This window comes from Spermophilus citellus, assembly GCF_964194105.1.
Source record: "Spermophilus citellus genome assembly, chromosome: 11".
Classification (NCBI taxonomy): Eukaryota; Metazoa; Chordata; class Mammalia; order Rodentia; family Sciuridae; genus Spermophilus; species Spermophilus citellus.
This window is the reverse complement of record NC_138192.1, coordinates 41,970,522-41,988,902: the sequence shown is the minus strand read 5'-3', so window position 1 is coordinate 41,988,902 and position 18,381 is coordinate 41,970,522. Positions and strand designations below refer to the sequence as shown.

At 38.6% G+C, this 18,381-nt stretch overlaps 2 protein-coding genes across 2 annotated transcripts in view; both read left to right on the top strand.

The window, feature by feature from the left end:
- MCM6 (minichromosome maintenance complex component 6) overlaps positions 1–8,453 on the top strand; it is a 47,373-nt gene extending 38,920 nt beyond the window's left edge. The window contains exons 14-17 of the mRNA XM_081262009.1: positions 226–361; positions 1,055–1,210; positions 3,828–3,967; positions 7,969–8,453. Coding sequence (XP_081118135.1) covers positions 226–361; positions 1,055–1,210; positions 3,828–3,967; positions 7,969–8,085 — 549 coding nt within the window. The 3' untranslated portion in view covers positions 8,086–8,453. The remainder of the gene's footprint in view (positions 1–225; positions 362–1,054; positions 1,211–3,827; positions 3,968–7,968) is intronic.
- Positions 8,454–13,512: 5,059 nt separating this feature from the next.
- Positions 13,513–18,381, top strand: part of LCT (lactase) — a gene marked incomplete at both ends in the record, with an annotated part of 41,759 nt that continues 36,890 nt past the window's right edge. Inside the window, 2 exons of the mRNA XM_081261212.1 lie at positions 13,513–14,152; positions 17,614–17,693. Coding sequence (XP_081117338.1) covers positions 13,513–14,152; positions 17,614–17,693 — 720 coding nt within the window. The remainder of the gene's footprint in view (positions 14,153–17,613; positions 17,694–18,381) is intronic.

Sequence of the window (18,381 nt, the reverse complement as noted above, 5' to 3'; positions counted from 1 at the left end):
AGAATTATTGGGTCTTTGATATATATTTAGTAAAAACTGCCAGTTTTATATCAGTTTGTATGTTTGCTGTGCATTCCTGCCAACACTTAATATTATCAGCCATTTTAGCCATTCTGGTAAGGTTATAGTACGATTTCGTGGTGTGTGTGTGTGCATTTTTTTTTAATCTATTTAATATGTCAAGAAGATTGACTTAACTGAATTACTTCATCATTCTTGGTTTAGGTTCAACCTAAACATGTGAAGGAAGCTTTTCGATTACTGAATAAATCAATCATTCGTGTAGAGACACCTGATGTCAATCTAGATCAAGAGGAAGAGATCCAGATGGAGGTAGATGAGGGTCCAGGTGGCATCAATGGTGAGATTTTTTTCATAACTCTTCTGTACTTAGGGACTAAAATCTTCTTTTAGATGTCATATGATACAAGTATACTTGTTGATGGTTTTGAAGTGTATTTAGTAAAAGGGGAAAACATTAAATTGTTTTAACCATTTATAAGTTAATATAATATAATTAAATAGTTGATATAAAATATGTATATGCTTAGCTGGGCATGGTGGCACATGCCAGTAATCCTAGTGTCTCGGGAGGCTATGGCCAGGAAGATTGCAAAGTTGATGCCAGCCTTAGCAACTTATTGAGACACTATCTGAGCTGGGGATATAGCTCAGTGGTAGTTCAGTCCCAGTAATCAAAAAAAAAAAAAAAAGCGTGTGTGTGTACACACACACACATGCTTGAAAGAAATTCAAATGATGGTATTAGACTTAAGTCCTTTGGCCTTCACCCTTATTTTTAGTATTGTTGCTTTGATCTTGAATTAAAAACATTTTTCAAGCATATTATGACAAGTAACTTAGAATTGTTAATTTTGTATATGATACTGTAAATGGACTTTTATATCATGAAATCTTTGTCTTCTATCCCTCATATTCCTTCATATCTTCACTAGTAAAGTCTATCAGTTTGCTTCTAATTTATTTGTAAATGTTTGATAAGGGAATGTTGAAGTCATAAAAACAAGATGCAGGTAGTTAATTTTTCATATAGGTCATGCTGACAGCCCTGCCCCAGTGAATGGAATCAATGGCTCTAGTGAAGACATAAATCAAGACACCATTCCCAAAGCTTCCTTAAGACTGGGCTTTTCTGAATACTGCCGAATCTCCAACCTTATTGTTCTTCACCTGAGAAAGATGGAAGAAGGTGAGGCTATGTCTAATATTGTTCCGTGCTCACTTATATAAGCTGTATTTACATAAGCCACTTTGGATTGCTAAATATTGTATTGTTCTAGCAAAAGAAATGATAAATCATTATACAGACTCGCTTTTTTTCCCTTTTCTTTCTCCCCACCCCCACCCACTTTCTGCATTTTATTTTATCACACACTCACTTTAGCAAAGTAAATTTATGGAGTATCAACATAACCTGCCAGCCTGAACATTTTCCAGCAAGTTTATTGTCAGAAGTTTTTGGATCAGGCTGGGGATATGGCTCACTTGGTAGAGTGCTTGCCTCGAATGCACAAGGCCCCAGGTTCAATCCCTAGCACCACCAAAAAAAAAAATTATGGATCGTTCTTCTTTAATGATCTTGGCCTATTTTAGTAATTTTGAAGCAGAATTTTTGGATTTGATAACATACAAAGATACACATAGGACTGGGGGTGTAACTCAGTGGTAGAGCACTTGTATGTTATTTGCTTGTTTTTGTTTTTTGTTTGTAGTGCTGAGGATCAAACCTTGAGCCTCACACATGCTAAGCTAGCACTTTTTAACTGTTATATATTCCTTCAAACCCACAAATGTTTTAAAGATGCAAAATTACTACTGTTGGGCTGGGGATATAGCTCTCAGTGGTAGTGCACTTGCCCACCATGCACATGGCTCTGGTTCCATCCCCGGCACTACCAAAAAATTTATCAGTTATAGAAGAAAACACCAGAGATTGTCTTACCTTACTGAATATTTGAACTCTGCATTTTCTGCCCTTGTTTCCCTGGAAACTGGACCAGTGGAAGGAGAAGATGCAATAAAGTGGTCACTACAACACATCAGCTGTTTTATCCCCATTCCTTTCTCTCATAAATTAAAAATTAGGGAGCTTGCGGTTGTGTTTTTTGTTTTTTGTTTTTTTTTCCTGTTGTCTTGGGGGGGTGTTCAGGGCTCAGGTATTTGAGCATGTTAGGCAAGCACTTTGCCACTGAGTTATACCTTTAGACTCCATGTTCTTGTATTCATGTTATACTTCATTATTCTTTTTACATGTTTGTTTATATTTATATTATTATCATAAATATAATTTATATAATATTTATATATTTATTATATTTCTATTATTATATATTATTATATTTATTTTTTAGTTGTTGGACACAATACCTTTATTTCACATATTTATTTTTATGTGGTGCTGACGATTGAACCCATGGTCTCACACATGCTAAGTGAGTGCTCTACCGCTGAGCCATGACCCCAGCCCTGGGTTTTTCTTTTTTTTTTAGTTGGTAATGGGCCTTTATTTTCCTTATTTATAGGCAGTTCTGAGAATCTAACCAAGTGCTTCACACATGCTAGGCAAGTGCTCTACTACTGAGCTACAACTCCAGCCCCTGTAACTAAGTTTTAAACATAGCAAACTGTTGATGGAAGACAGACATGATTATCACCCAGACATTGCATTCCACAAGTAAAGTTTTTTTTTCAAGTATTTTTTTTAGTTGTTGATGGACCTTTACTTTATTTGCTTATTTATATGTTGTGCTGGGAATCGAACCCAGTGCCTCACACGAATGAGGCAAGTGCTCTACCACTGAGCTACAACTCCAGCCCCCACAAGTAAATTTTACTTGGTTTTCTCTTCTTACCGAATCAAGTAACTTGTTATTTCTCAGTCCCCAAGTAATTAGCTGTTTTCTAGCATAGGGAATACAACTTTAAACCGTGGAAGTCACTTGTACAAGAACTTTTGGACAAAAACACTGAAGTTTTACTGCAGCCATAATAAAACTTTTCAGAGGCATTAACTACTACTTGGAAGAAAACTAAATCTGCATTAGACTCTGAAAAGGAACTAATAAATTAAAAATTTACCTTTTTTTTTGGTGGTTTTTGTTTTTGCTGGTGCTTGGGGATTGAACCCAGGGCCCAGTATGCACTGAACCAGGTCTGTTCTGAGTTTTAGTTCCCTAGAATTTTTCTGATTTGATTTTGTATTTTATTTGAAACTGCTTGAACCAAAAAGTAGAGTTTTCTTTTATTACCCTTTATATCTATTGTGATTGTGTTATCTAGATTCCAGCTTTTCTTGTGAATTGAGAGTTCTACCTTGAACAGCTATTAAGTTGTCATGGATAGACCTTGATAGAATAAATTGTTAATTTTTTATTTTGAAGGACCACCTGTGAATTTTACATCTTAGTTGACTCCAGTGCCATAAAGTTCTTTTTTCCAAAGAGGAAATGTTATATCTAAGAAGTTTTTGCTTGCTGTTGCTTTGCTCCTAATTTATGCTTTCAGTTTCTCTTAGTGATGAAGCATAACATGAAGGAAAGACCTTCATACTTTGAGATCTTAATAGCTTTAGGACACTTATCTTATCTCTGTTTTATCAGGTTTTTCTTCTTTTCTGGATAAAGTGTACTTTAATACAAATAATATGATAAGTTATTTCAGACTTAATGCTGGAACATAGTAAACCTTATCTCAGCAGATGCACTTTGTGACAGGTTGATGGTGATCTGTTCTGTACATTATCTTGTGTATGTAAACCCCCAAGGAATGTTTACTGAATTCTTGTAAAATGCATTTTTTTGTTGCAGAGGAGGATGAGTCAGCATTAAAGAGGAGCGAGCTTGTTAACTGGTACTTGAAGGAAATAGAATCAGAAATAGACTCTGAAGAGGAGCTTATAAATAAAAAGAGGATCATAGAGAAAGTCATTCATCGACTCACGCACTATGTATGTACATGATGGCATTTGTTTTAGTAATTAATGAGGGAGTTCATGTCTCCTATCTGTATGGGCTCATTAACAAAATGTATTTTTAATGTGTTTACCTTGAATTATTGGGGTGTTAACAAGTAAATGACTTACTTCCTTTGCTAAAACAAGCAGAATTGGGGGGAAATCAGAGAAAGTGGCTTTGTTATCTTAACTGTTTGGGTGTTTTTAGTTTTAAACCTCTTATTTTCCAGCATTGTCACCTGTTTTTTGTATTTCATCTTTTTTATATCCTTATCTCCCATCTTATCCAGTCCAATAATCTTTTTTTTTCTTCTTCTTCAGCTTTCTTCTCTCTTTGTCTTACTTGTCAAAACCCCAGCCTTGGTTAAATTTAATTTTTAATATTTATTTTTTAGTTGTAGTTGGACACAGTACTTTTATTTTATTAATTTATTTTTTTGTGATGCTGACGATCAAACCGAGGGCCTTGCATGTGCTAGGCAAGCACTCTACCACTGAGCTACAACCCCAGCCCAGTTCTTAACTTTTTGTTTTGTCAACTTCACAATAACTGTAAAGCACTGTTGCTTTTCCTTAGACAGTTCATTTTTCCACTCTTAACTATTACATTGCTTTTCTCCACCCCTTGAATCAGCTGGTCATTCTCAGTATTCAGTCTGTCTGCAGCATTTGTTAGTTGATTACTCCTTCTAGAAAACTACCTTCCCCTTCTCCTTCGTCTTTTGTGTCATTTAGTTTCTTTTCCTGAATCTTTCTCTCTTTTTAGATAATAGACATAAATGTCTTTAATGTAAGCATTCTCATTTGGTTTTATGAATTCATCCATCTGTTGATGACTCCCAAATTTATAGCTATCTCTCTCACTTCTCCTATAAACTCCAGATGTATATAATCAGTTGACCGCAGAATGAACTAATAGACTTTTTGCCCTTAATGTGTTCAAAACAGAGTTCTTAGTGGAACATAGTGACGCGTGCCTATAATCTCAGCAACTTGATGAGACCCTGTCTCAAAATAAAAAGGGCTGTTATAGAGCACCCAGTACCACAAAAGAAAAAAGTTCTTTCTTTCCCTCTTCCTCTGTTCTTTTAATATAAAGAACTAATGAGTTCTCCAGCTTACCCAGGTCTCCAGGCCTGAACCCCTACATCCACTTGAATATTGGCTCTGCCCTGCAACCAATAAGGGTTTTTTAGAACAGAACATAGGTTATTTTTCTTCCCTACTATTAAGTGCTTTATTCACATTTAGAATAAAATTCAGTCTCCTTGGCATGCCATGCAGAATCTGGCACAGGTTAGCCCCTGTCTCTCATTTGTTTCATAACTCTCTTCCTTTTTGCCCATTCCTCGCCAGTGACACTGGCCTTGTCATTATTCCTTAGATACACCAAACATGAAGGGCTTTGCACTTGCCTTTGTCTCTTTTTTCTGGGGTCTCTTCAAATGTTACCTTCTCAAAGAAGCCTTTTTTGCCCAACATGTCACAATAACAGCCTTCTCTATCATCCTGCTTTGTGTTGCTTCACGATGGTTTTTATTGTCTATTCTTTACTTAGGTGTTTAGTTTATCACTCTCAGAATGTAAGCTCCATTCTTGGAGGGCCAAATAAAACTTTGTTTTATTCACTGCTATATTTATGGAATGCACAGTGGTACCTACAACATAGAGGGGTCAAATATTTATTGAATGATAGGATTTTCCAGTTCACATGGCAGAGAGTCAACCATCATGCCCATTCACTCAGTAGTGCTCACTATTTAAATATTACACCTCACGTGTTAGGGTTGTATCACCTGAAAACATTACCTGTGGGGTTTAGATGGATATGTGATTATAGGTGTGTGTAGAGGGGTGATAACTAATGCTCAGGTCAGGATCTAGTAAATAATTTGTATGAAAATTTAGGCTGGATTGAGGTAGTGTGCATACAGAGTTGTCTTTCTAGTGGTGGGAAATGTCTTTGCATAGGCCAGGCCTTCCCTCCCTAGTGCTCCATGGGATCAATACAACATAAAATATCCAGACAAGAAATTTGTGTGAGGATTATAGAACACACCAGGGAGCTAACTGATCTGAATCAAGATTTTTTTTTAGTTTGACTTACCACTGAATGATAGGATTTTCCAGTTCAAGACAAGAGAACCTGTGCTGTGCTGATCAACATGATAGAGTGCTTCAAAGGGTCCAGTCCCCCATAGTGGCAGCAGTGCTCTAACTATGGGGCATTGCCAAACTACTACTATTTTTGTTTGTACCTGGGATTGAACTCAGGGACATTTGACCACAGAGCCACATCCCCGCCCTATTTTGTATTTTATTTAGAGACAGGGTCTCACTGAGTTGCTTAGCGCCTCACTTTTGCTGTGGCTGGTTTTGAACTCCTGATCCTCCTGCCTCAGCCTCCCAAACTGCTGGTATTACAGGTGTGCACCGCTGTGCCCAGCTGCCAAACTTCTTAGGATCAAATCAGTTCTTTTCCATGGGGTTGGCTAAAAGCTCTTCTCATTTATGGATATTTTCAACTAATTAACAAATATACTAGACTTGAATTTAAGGCTGGGCTCAGTGGCGCACGTACTGTAATCCTAGTGACTCAGGAGCATAAGACATTCTGAAAGATTAAGCATATGCCACATTCTGCATGTGCTGATATGATAATAGGCTAAAGCGTGAAAATATATGAAAGGTGAAATGGATCCATTGGGCCAGTCTTTGAATAACTATAAAACAACTTTATCTTATCAGAATAAAGAAGACTGAAAGTCTCCATGTGATATTCATTAGTCAGAGGTTTTCAAAGTTCCATTATGTTTATCAAAATAAGCATTGTGGTTGTGATTGGCAGTGATTATTAATGGTAATTGACTAAGGATCTTTCTCCGTAAGAGAATCTGAATAGAAAAGTCAGCCATATAATCCTATCATTCAAGTCTCAAACTCTGTTTTTTGTTTCATGTTTCCAGATCTCAGGTCTGCACGTTTTCTATGCATCCAGTCCTGAACTTGATACTTTCAAGGATTAAAGAAATTTTAGCTAGGTGCATTGGCACATGCCTGAATCCCAGCAGTTCAGGAGACTCATGCAGGAGAATCACAAACTCAAGGCCAGCCTCAGCAGTTTAAATCCACAGTGCATGGATGGATGGATGGATAGATAGATAGATAGATAGATAGATAGATAGATAGATAGATAGATATGTAGTTCAGTTGTAACGTGCCCCTGGGGTCAGTCCCCAGTACAAAAAAACGGTTGAGGGTATAGCTTACTGGTAGAGCACTTGCTAGCATGCACAAAGCACTGGGTTCAAGCCACTGCACTGCAAAAAAAAAAGAAAGAAAGAAACATTTTCTACTTTGGCTTAAGTAGATAATATTAAATAAAATTAAACAGATTTAAATATTAGAGGATTTTGCATAATTTTAAAACTCAAGCATTATCTTATTTTTCCCCACATTCAAACATTACTTTTTTCGAAGTTATATTTATAATCATTGGATGTAATGTGCCAGGAAACATTAAAATCACATTACCTGTTGAGCTTGCTTATGTTTCTTTAATTTTTTTTTTTAAGGTTTATTGTATGAAAAGTTCAGCAACCTAATGGAAAGGGTGTTTAGCAGAACACTGATAGTGATTTTAAGGAATAGTCCTTGTCCTGGAAGTTTTGGATGGTGAAATCAAACAGATATCGGTGATAAACCTTCAGAAGGATTAGTATATCTGGACTTTTTTTTTTGCCAGGCACAGTGGTGCACATCTAATCCCAGCAACTCTCTGGAGGCTAAGGCAGGAGGTTTGCAAGTTTGAGGCCAGCCTCATCAACTAAGTGAGGCCCTAAGCAACTTATACCCTGTCTCAAAGAGCTGGGGGTGTAGCTCAGTGATAAGACACCCCTGGGTTTAATACCCAGTACTACAAAAATAAATTTAAAAGTGTGTCTGAACATTTTTATAATACTGCCAGAGACCTGAGAGAAATGTTTGTTTTATAGGACCATGTTCTAATTGAGCTCACCCAAGCTGGATTGAAAGGCTCCACAGAAGGAAGTGAGAGCTATGAAGAAGATCCCTACTTGGTAGTTAACCCTAACTACTTGCTTGAAGATTGAGATGTTGAAAGTAACTGACCAGAGCTAAGTCACTGTGCCACACCACCTCCTGACCTGGAGCCTGGATGGAGCTCTGCTAGGATGAGAATTGTTTCTGGGAATGTTTCAGGATTTGTTTTGAGAAACAGGAACTGAGGTGATGGTCCTGTGTATCACATCTGTTACATGCTTTCTATCAACATGGGCTTATTCCTTGTGTATTTTTTGTCTTAATGAAGTTGGACCCCCAATAATGTGTGGTTTCTGGAACTGAGACCTTCGTTTTCATGTGAGGAGACCTGTCACTTTCATGGTATAGTATCCTATCAAGGAAATCACTTTTCCAGTTGCCAACTGCTGCTTTTATTCATCAAAATAAAATAACTTGTTCTGAAGTGTCTGTTGGATTTATTTCTACTCTGCTGTGATTGTCATGTCCATATACTTTCAAGTGCTAGTTCTTTTTTGCTAATCTGGGGTGAAGGTGTGGGTGGCATTATGGATTTGGAATTAGGTTCCTTGAAGAGGAGTCACTAGAGAGAATGAAAGCTAGAGACCTTGGAGATGACTTTCCAAGGGTAATTCCAGTGTCTTTTTTTTTTTTTTAAGGTAATTCATTAAAAAAGTTTTTCATTGATTTTTTTCATTACTCTTTAATAATTTCTTTTACTTCTGTGTTCTAAGGGAAATTTTTAAATTGCTCTTATAAAAGTAATGTCACTTTCTGTATTATAAACTGTCTTCAAATTTTATGACTTTTCTAGAAAAAATTATTGCTCTCCATAAGATTTAGCTATGACCCAAAAAAAAACTTTTTTGTAATACTGGGATTGAACCCAGAACCACTGAGCCACCATGATGTCTTAATTTTTTTTCTCTTATTCTTTTTCCTTCTTGGGGGGAGAGGTAGGAGGCCAGTGCTAGGATAAACCCAAAGCGTTATGCAGGGGCTGAGCTATGTCCTTAGCTCTTTTTTATTTATTTTTAGTCTCACTAAGCTGCCTGGGTTGGCCTCAAATTTGTGTTCCTCCAGAGGGGGCCCCAGGCTGGGACAAACCCTCTCCTCTCCCACCAAACAAGGGGAGGCGGCCCCAACACCCTTCTTTTCAACATGGACCTCCTCCTCACTCTGCTGCAGCATCCTAGGGGCAGGACCCCCCCTTCCCCATGAGGAACACCTTGGGGGGGAGAGGGGAATGTGGCAGAACAGGGGAGGCAAGAGGATGAACACCTGGCACTGGTAGCAGCAGTGACTGGTGTCTAAGAATGAAATACTGAAAAAAAATCAACATAACTGTCCAGAGGTAGTTTGTGAACAGAGGAAAGGATGGAACCAGAACCATGGGGGTTGGGGAGGAGCCAGAGAGGCAGTGTGGGCAGGGCAGGCTCCTTGTTAATAGTGCGCCAGCATGATGCCGCCTTTAACAACAGATGGCCTTCTAGGGGTCGGCGCGACCAGTGAGTGTTTCTGTGTGGTTAAGTTCTCCAGTCAGGTACATTGGCATGTGCCTATAGTCCCAGCCTCTCAGGAGCCTGAGGTAGGAGGATTGCTTAAGCCCAGGAGTTTAAGAGCAGCCTGTGCAACGTAGTGACCCAGTCTCAGAAGAAAAGAAACCTGACTTGAGAATGATGGGATGAGGAGATCTGGAAGTGCATAGAGGAATTCCACAGTAAATGCAGGGTAAAAGTTACCGTCAATGTATGTTCCTAATTAACAAGGTTGAGACACTGACAATGGGATGAGGAGGCTCGTGGTAAAAACTCAAGAAAGCCCTCTCCCATGTCTAGTAGGAAGTTGTTTTTTTTTTCCCCATCCCGCCCTGTCCCCTCCCTCCCGCTCCGCCCCTTCCTCCCCCCAACTCCGTCTAGCACTCTCTGGGACACCTCTCCCCGGCCCAACTCGCTCCTGCCTCCCTGTCCTCCCCCAACTCCCCAGCCTCTTTCCTATTTCGCCCCTCCCTCTCCCTCGGGCCACACCTCTTTACGCCACGCCCCTCCATCCTCTGGGTCTGAGCCCCGCCCCCGCAGGCAGGTCTCACTGGTAGGTGTAGTAGGAAGTTTCTTTACTGATTTGGGGTGGGGAGGTCCTGAAAGGAAACAACTTGACTAGAACTGAAACATTAATTTGGCCAAATATATACCCCAAAGAAAACGTTAAACTCAGGAAAAATGCCTTCCTTTTTGGTGAATTTGTCCTCTCCCTTCCAGTCCTGCCATTAGGGAAGAGGGGACTCCAGAGCAAGATCATGACTGCAAACAATGAAATCCATTTTCATAGCTGAAAATGTGTGCTTACACATCCTCTTTCTTAATGCAGTACTTGGTAGGGAGCTAAAGTGGTAAATGGGTTATAGAGCATGTATAAGATCTTGATGAAAATTAGAAAAATATTTAAGGTGAGTATAGACTGTTCCAAAAGGAAAAGTTTTGAATTTTGTAATGTTGTCAACTGATATATAAATTTAAAGAATTTTTAACCAAATGTCAACAGATATCCATCAGTAAGGAAATCATAAGTTGTAGCATTGGTTTACACACAAAGTTACATAGTCATAGATATTGTGAAATGGGGACTATCTCCAGGACACATGCAAGAGGAAATACATAAACACTTCCAAGAAGATTCTGGGAGAATGCATGATAGGAGAGGCCTTGTCCTGTTAGAAAGAAAAACAATACTACACAGGTATAGAAATTAAAGTAGTGTGTTAGTGGTGCTGGAATAGGTGGAAATCTATAAACTTCTGCACATATAGTTTTTCTTTCCTGGTAAATTAGCATTTCAAATAGTTCAGAATGATTTGAGAGGCTGAGGCAGAGAATCACAAATTCAAGGCCGATTTTTGTAATTTGTTGAGACTGTCTCAAAGACTAAACAGGACCAAGAATACAGGTTAGTAACAGAGCACCCCTGAGTTCAATCCCTAGTAGTGGGGGGAAAATGGGGAAGAACAGCCTATTCAATAGCATATTAGAAATTGGCCTGCCATACAATATGTACCGTTAAAATTCAGGATGGGTTAAAGACCTGAAGATATAAAAAGAATAATCAAATATTAGGTAGGTTTGACCTGGGATATTTTTTTTATTTTTAGAAACTGGTACTAGTTGATATATGTTGAAGACACTAGGGAACCAAATTAGGAGAAAATTTTTTCTATCCTGTTTTTGATGAGATGTTCAAACTTAAAATTTTATATCAGTAGTAAGAAAATAAAAATATATGAACATAAGTCACAGAAAAATAAATGGCCAGTTTACAAGAACACCTCTAAATCAGAAAAATGAGAATCAGTTTGGGGCAGTAGCTCAGTGGCAGAGCACTTGCCTAGCATGTGTGAGGCACTGGGTTCGATCCTCAGTACCACATGGAAATAAATAAAGGCATTCTGTCAATTTACAACTACGAGGGGAAAAAAAAGGAAAATGAGAAAATCAAGGAAGTATTTCATTTTTCAAAGTGTCAAAATGTGAAATTTTATAACATGTTAGCAAGGCAGAGAGATTTAGGAACACTACCAGGAAGGATTTAAATTTGAAAAAAAAAAAAAAAAAACATTTTAATCAATTTGGGTATGCCTGGCATAGAATCCATCTAAAAAAATGGTCACAAATGGACTAGCTGTGAATAAGAATATACATTGTTTATAACACATTAAAACAAGCTGTGTGTGGTGGCACACGCCTGTAACCTCGGTGACTCAGATAAGGCAAGAGGATCACAAGTTTGAGGCCAACCTAGTCAATTTAGCAAAATTTCATCACAAAAAATAAAAAGGGCTTTGATGTAACTCATTATGAGTGCTTTCTGAGTTCAATTTCCAGTACTGGCAGGGGGATGGAGGAAACAACCTTAAAAGCAATGAAAGGGTTCAATATGCAAGAGGTTTAATTATGCTCATTCCTTAACTGGAATGCTGTGCATCTGTTTAAAAGAGATTAGTCTATGGAGCTGGGGTTGTGGCTGGGGTTGTAGAGTGTTTGCTTAGCATGTGTGAGGCACTGAGTTTGATTTTCAGCATTTCATATAAAAAAAAATAAAGGTCCATTGACAACTAAAAAACAAAAAAAAAAGATGAGTATTCTGAGATCACTCAGTTATTAAGTGAAAAAAGGAGCTTAGTAACAATGCATATGGCATGATTCCAAATACATTAATTTATGTCATATACTTTGAATGCTATATGCATATTTGCATTTTTATGTAATAATCACTGAGTTTCATTATTCTAAACATCTCACAATTATGTCCCATTACTGTCCACAATATATCATTCATTATCTCCATTCTACAGGCACAGAGAAATTACTTTCATCTGTGATTTAAACTTTTTTTTTTTTTAGAAAATTTTTTGGTATTTATTTTTTTTAGTTTTCGGTGGACACAACATCTTTTTATGTGGTGCTGAGGATCGAACCCTGCGCGCCCCACGCATGCCAGGAGAGCTCGATACCGCTTGAGCCACATCCCCAGCCCATAAACTTTTGAATAACCATTATGCCATGTGGCGAAAGGAAATAGGAAGAAATTATAATGTGCCAATTTTTTTTAAAAAAGCAAGCTGGAAGAATCCACATTGTTGAAGATGTTTATTCTAGAAAGAATATGGTAGTGATCAAAGGAGAATTTGCAAGGTTTTCATAGATGTTTCTATATTTAAATATTTTACAAGATGTATTCATTGTTTGCTTTTTGTGCATAGGAGTGTGTGTAGTTCTGGGGATTAAACCCAGGGACCCCTACCACTGCTACTTCCCCAACCCTTTAACATTTTTAAAGTTTTGAGACAGGGTCTCATTAAATTCAATACTGGCCTAGAACACACATTCTCCTGCCTCAGTCTCCAGAGTTGCTAGAATAACAGGTGTGTGCCACCTTGCCCAGCTGTTCACATATTTTCAAAGTGGTGGGGGGAGTTGTTGAGGGACTTATTTCTGTTTATAATATGTCAAGAAATTTTGAAGTACCAGGTGCAGTGGTGCACACCTGTAATCCCAGCAGCTCGGGAGGCTAGAGACAGGAGGATCATGAATTCAAAGCCAGCCTAGGCAAAAAGTGAGGCACTAAGTAACTTAGTGAGACCCTGTCTCTAAATAAAATACATAATAGGGCTAGGGATATAGCTCAGTGGTTGAGTGCCCCTGAGTTTAATTCCTGGTCCCCCACCCCACAAAAAAAAAATAAATAAATTTTAAAGTAATAGACAAAAAGTAGAGAATTTTTTCCCAGATATTTTCTAGGTTCTTCTGCTTAAATTCAATGGATAATTTGAGGGTTTCATGTTATTTCTTATCATCTTTAAATTTTTAAATATTAGTGAACCATGTACTTCTTTCACTACCATAGATAACCAGGTTAAATATTGTTAATAATCATGTAGAATTTTACAACCTCAGCTGTTGTTATAAAGTCAGGATTCCTTCCATATACCTAACAGTTCCCTGAAAATGGAGCTGTCTCAGAATGTAGTCTTTATTGTTCTACTAAGTTTTTCATGTGAGGGGTTAGACTGGGAATCTGACAGAAATTTCATTTCAGCTGCTGGTCCTCTAACTAATGATTTGCTGCACAACCCAAGCTATCCACTGGGAAATCAGAGTTTGAATTTTGTAGCTGGGGACAAGGACATTTATGTTTGTCACCAGCCACTGCCCTCTTTCCTGCCAGAATACTTCAGCAATCTTCATGCCAGTAAGATCACCCATTATAAAGTATTTCTGTCATGGGCACAACTTCTCCCATCAGGAAGCTCCAAGAATCCAGATGAGAAAACAGTGTATTGCTACCGACAACTCCTCAAGGCCCTCAGGACTGCGAAGCTTGAGCCCATGGTTGTGCTGCACCACCAGACCCTACCCACCAGCCCTGTGCAGAGAAACGAAGGCTTTGCTGATCTCTTTGCTGACTATGCCACATTTGCCTTCTACACCTTTGGGGACCAAGTTGGGATCTGGTTCACCTTTGGTGACTTGGAGGAAGTAATGATGGATCTTCCTCACCAGGAATCAAGAGCTTCTCGTCTCCAGACTGTCACTGATGCCCACAAAAAGGCCTATAATATTTACCATGAAAAATATGCTTCTCAGGGTAAGTACACATTGACCCTGAAGCTAATCCACCAGCAGCTTTGGCACGCACCTTCCCCCATCCTTATAGCTGGACTTGGTATTTCTTCTGCTTACTTTCAATAGACTCCTCATATCTATACAGTGGGAGAGACCAATGTTGTATTGATTTATCAATGGAGGTAGGAAAGGGTAGTTTATATTGCATAATGCCCTTTGAAAAATATATTTTAAATTTCTTGCCCACTCTTGAAACTGTGCAGCCACTGATTGTCTCATTATCCCCTCTCTCTTCACAAGGAGACCTGCCTTCCTAACTATCCAAGGCTTCAAGATTGCCTGTGCTTCTTCCTCAGCCCCCACCCCTTTTCTTATGAAGACCACTAAGACCATTGCAGCTAGAGCTTACATTACATCAAGGGAGACAGACAAACACAAAATAAAATGATGATATACTGACAGGGAATGAAAAACCATAAGGTGTTTTTTGTTTTGCTTCGTTTTATGTGTGTGTGTGTGTGTGTGTGTGTGTGTGGCGCGGGTTTGAAACCAGGGCTTTACTCATGCTAGGCAGGTGCTCTACCTTGAACTGTACCTCCAGCCCTGAGAATATGTAAGTTTAATTGTTCATATTCCTATTTCTTAGGTAACCTGAAGTTCTGATTCAGTAGTTCTAGGCAGAACCAGGACATTTGTGTTTTTAATAAATTCCCAAAGTGAATGCTAGGTATACCAATTTTGGACTATGTATGCTTTCTTCTTTTTATTATATACTATATGTATGTATGTATACTATATAATGTATGTATATGCACAATTTTTTTGTGGTAGTAGTAGCATTGGGGGTTGAACCTGGGGTATTTTGCCCCTGAGCTAATACCAGCCTTTTATAATTTTTTATTTTGAAATAGGGTCTGCCTAAGGTGCTGAGGCTGGTCTTGAACTTACAATCCTCCTGCCTCTCATATGCTAGTCAAATGCACTACCACTGAGCTGAATCCCTAGTCCTTTTTGTTCATTTTGTTTTGTTTTATTTTATTTTAAAACAAAAAACAACCCCATGAAAAACAGGCAAAGGATTTGAATAGACATTTCTCCAAAGAAAATAATGCAGATGGTCAATAAGCACATGAAACATCACCAATCATATAGAAATACAAATCCAAACCACAATTAGTTACCACTTTATACTCATTAGGATGGCCATTATAAACAGAGAGTGAGAAATAGAAAGAGAAAACAAGTGATGGTGTGAACATAAAGAAACTGCAGTGCTTATGCATTGGGGTCAGCAAAGTAAAATGGCACAGCTACTGTAGAAAACAGAATGGTGGTTCCTTTAAAAATTTTAACTTAGCCAGGCTGCATGGTGCTGCATGCCTGTAATCCTAAGAACTGGGGAGGCTAAGGCAGGAAGATCACAAGGTCAAGCCTAGCCTGGGCAACTAAGCAAGACCCTGTAATAAAATAATAAATAAAAGAGCCTAGACAGGTAGCTCAGTGGTAGAGTACCCTGGGTTCAATTCCCAGTACTGCAAAAATAAATAAATAAAATTTAATTTAGGGGCCAGGTATAGCTCAGTGGTAGAGTACTTACCTAATGTGCAAGGCTCTGGTTCAGTCCCCAGTACATAAAATAAATATTTAATTTAGAATTACCATATGATCCAAATTCCACTTCTGGGTATATACCTATAAGAATTGAAAGCAGACTGTTAAACAAGAATTTGTAGACCAATGTTCATATTAGCATTATTCATAATATCTAAAAGGTGGAAACAAACCAAATCGCTGTCTATAGATGGATAAATATATGTGGAATGTACCTACAAAAAAATATTATTCAGCCTTAAAAAGGAAGGAAATTCTAACACAACAACATAGATTAACTTTGAAGATGACATGCTAAGTGAAATAAATCAGACACCCAAAAAAAGACAAATACTCTATGATTCTACTCATATGCAGTAACCTCCAATAGTAATTCAGAGACAAAGTAGAATAGAGATTACCAGGGGCTGGAAGAGAGGAGACCTAGGGGAGTTACTGCTTAGTGGGTACAGAATTTCAGTTTGGGAAGATGAAAAAGTTCTGGAGAGAGATGCTGGTGATGACTGCACAATAATATGAATATACGTGATGCTGCTGAATTGTACAATTAAAAGTATTTATGGGCTGGGGACATGGCTCAGTTGGTTGAGTGCTTGCCTCGCATGCACAAGGCCCTGAGTTCAATCTTCAGCACCACCCTCCCCCGCCACACACACAGTGTTTAAAATGGTAGATTTTGTTATATCTTACCACAATTTTGTTCTTATTTTAACATAATTTTTAGCCTTATTTTAACATAATTTTTAGCAAATAAAAAGTATAATCTTTCTTTATGTGTTATAAACCTTCTACTGATTTGTTAGATGTGCTGCCAATCAGGAGGAAAAAGAAGATATGATTTTTGGCAGAGTTGGAGGGATGAGAAAAAAGTGAACATCCCTCTGATAGGAAGAGTAGAATCACACATAGCACCCCCATTTGCCCAGCATTGGGACACACTCCAGGGCAACATCTAGTAACCCCTGCCATACCTCTAGCAACAGCAGCTTGTTATTGGCCAGATTATTTTGATCAGTGCATTCAGGGAGCCAGATATTGTGGTGCACACCTGTAATCCCCGCAGCTCGGGAGGCTGTGGCAGGAGCATTGCAAGTTCAAAGCCAGCCTCAGCAATTTAGCAAGGCCCAAGCAACTTAGTGAGATCCTGTCTCAAAAAATTAAAAAAGGGCTGGGGATGTGGCTCAGTAGTAAAGCATCCCTGGGTTCAATTCCCAGTACCATCATACCCCCCCCAAAAAAAAAGTTGGCAACATAAGGCAACTTACGAAGAATACAGCTCAGTGTTTATCAAATTACGGTCTCAGGACCACTTCAAATCACATAGGTAGCTTGTGTTAAAATGTGTGTTCCTGGGCTCACCCTAGTCTGCTGACTCCAAATCTGAGGGTAGAGGTCTGGAAATTGGCATTTTAAAATAATTTTGGCAGATGATTCCGATGCATACAAAAGTTTGAGAGTCACTGTTAGATTCCTTAAATCAAAACAAGTTGCATATGATAATATTCTCTTTGTTTCTCACTCAATACACAGTAGGACTTTATATTGAGATCTACACAGTGAACAAGGACAAAATGACATCAGTTTCCTGAGTGCACCCTGCCTTCAAAGCAGGTTCTTCCCTTGCCACCTTTTATCTTGCTGGTGGCAGGGCAGGGATATTGTTCCTACGAAACATCTCTCCGGGACTTTTTCTTCCCCCACTACTTTGTTTTCTATAGCCTTTCAGATAAAATCATGTGAACTATTTTTTCATAAATCCTTTTTAAAGTTCTACCTTCCTAGAGAAAGGTGGGTAGAAAACGAATGCCCCAGTGGCTTCCTTGGTCAGAGCCTGCTGCTCTCGCTCACCTGCTGTTCTTCTGGTTGTTTCAGGCGGAAAGCTCTCTGTGGTCCTAAGAGTGGAAGAGATCTCGGAGCTCCTGCTAGAACCATCCACATCTGCACTTGGCAAGGTGACAACAACCCAGAGATACAGCCTCTATAGTACCTGGGGGAAGTCGTTTGTTTTGTTTTGTTTTGTTTTTTAGGGTTTTTTTTTTTTTTTCTTCTTGGTACTAGGGATTGAACCCAGGGGCACTTTACCTTTGAGCTACATCCCCAGTCCTTTTTTTAAATTTTTAATTTATTTTTATGCTTTTAAAATTTAACCTTTATTTTACTTGTTTTTTTGTGGTGTTGAGGATGGAACCTAGGACCTCACCCATGCAAGGCAAGCGCTCTACCACTGAGCTACAACCCCAGTCCCTAAATTTTTTATTTTAATACAGGGTCTTGCTAAATTGCTGAGGTTGGTCTTGATCTTTTAATCCTCCTGCCTCAGCCTCCCCAAATTGCCTAGTATTATAATAGGTGTGTGCCGCCACGCCCTATTTTGTATTTTATTAGATACAGGGTCTCACTGAGTTGCTTAGTGCCTTGTTTTTGCTGAGGCTGACTTTGAACTCATGATCCTCCTGCCTCGGCTTCCTGAACCACTGGGATTATAGGCATCTGCCACTGCGTCCAGCAAAAGTTGTGCCAAGTTTTTTCTGCTGGTTTGACATTTGTATAAATGCCTTTTCTGAGTGTCATACATTCCCTAGATTCAGAATTGCTTTAAAAACAATATCTCATTTGTGGTATCCCTAGCTCTTGCCTTGT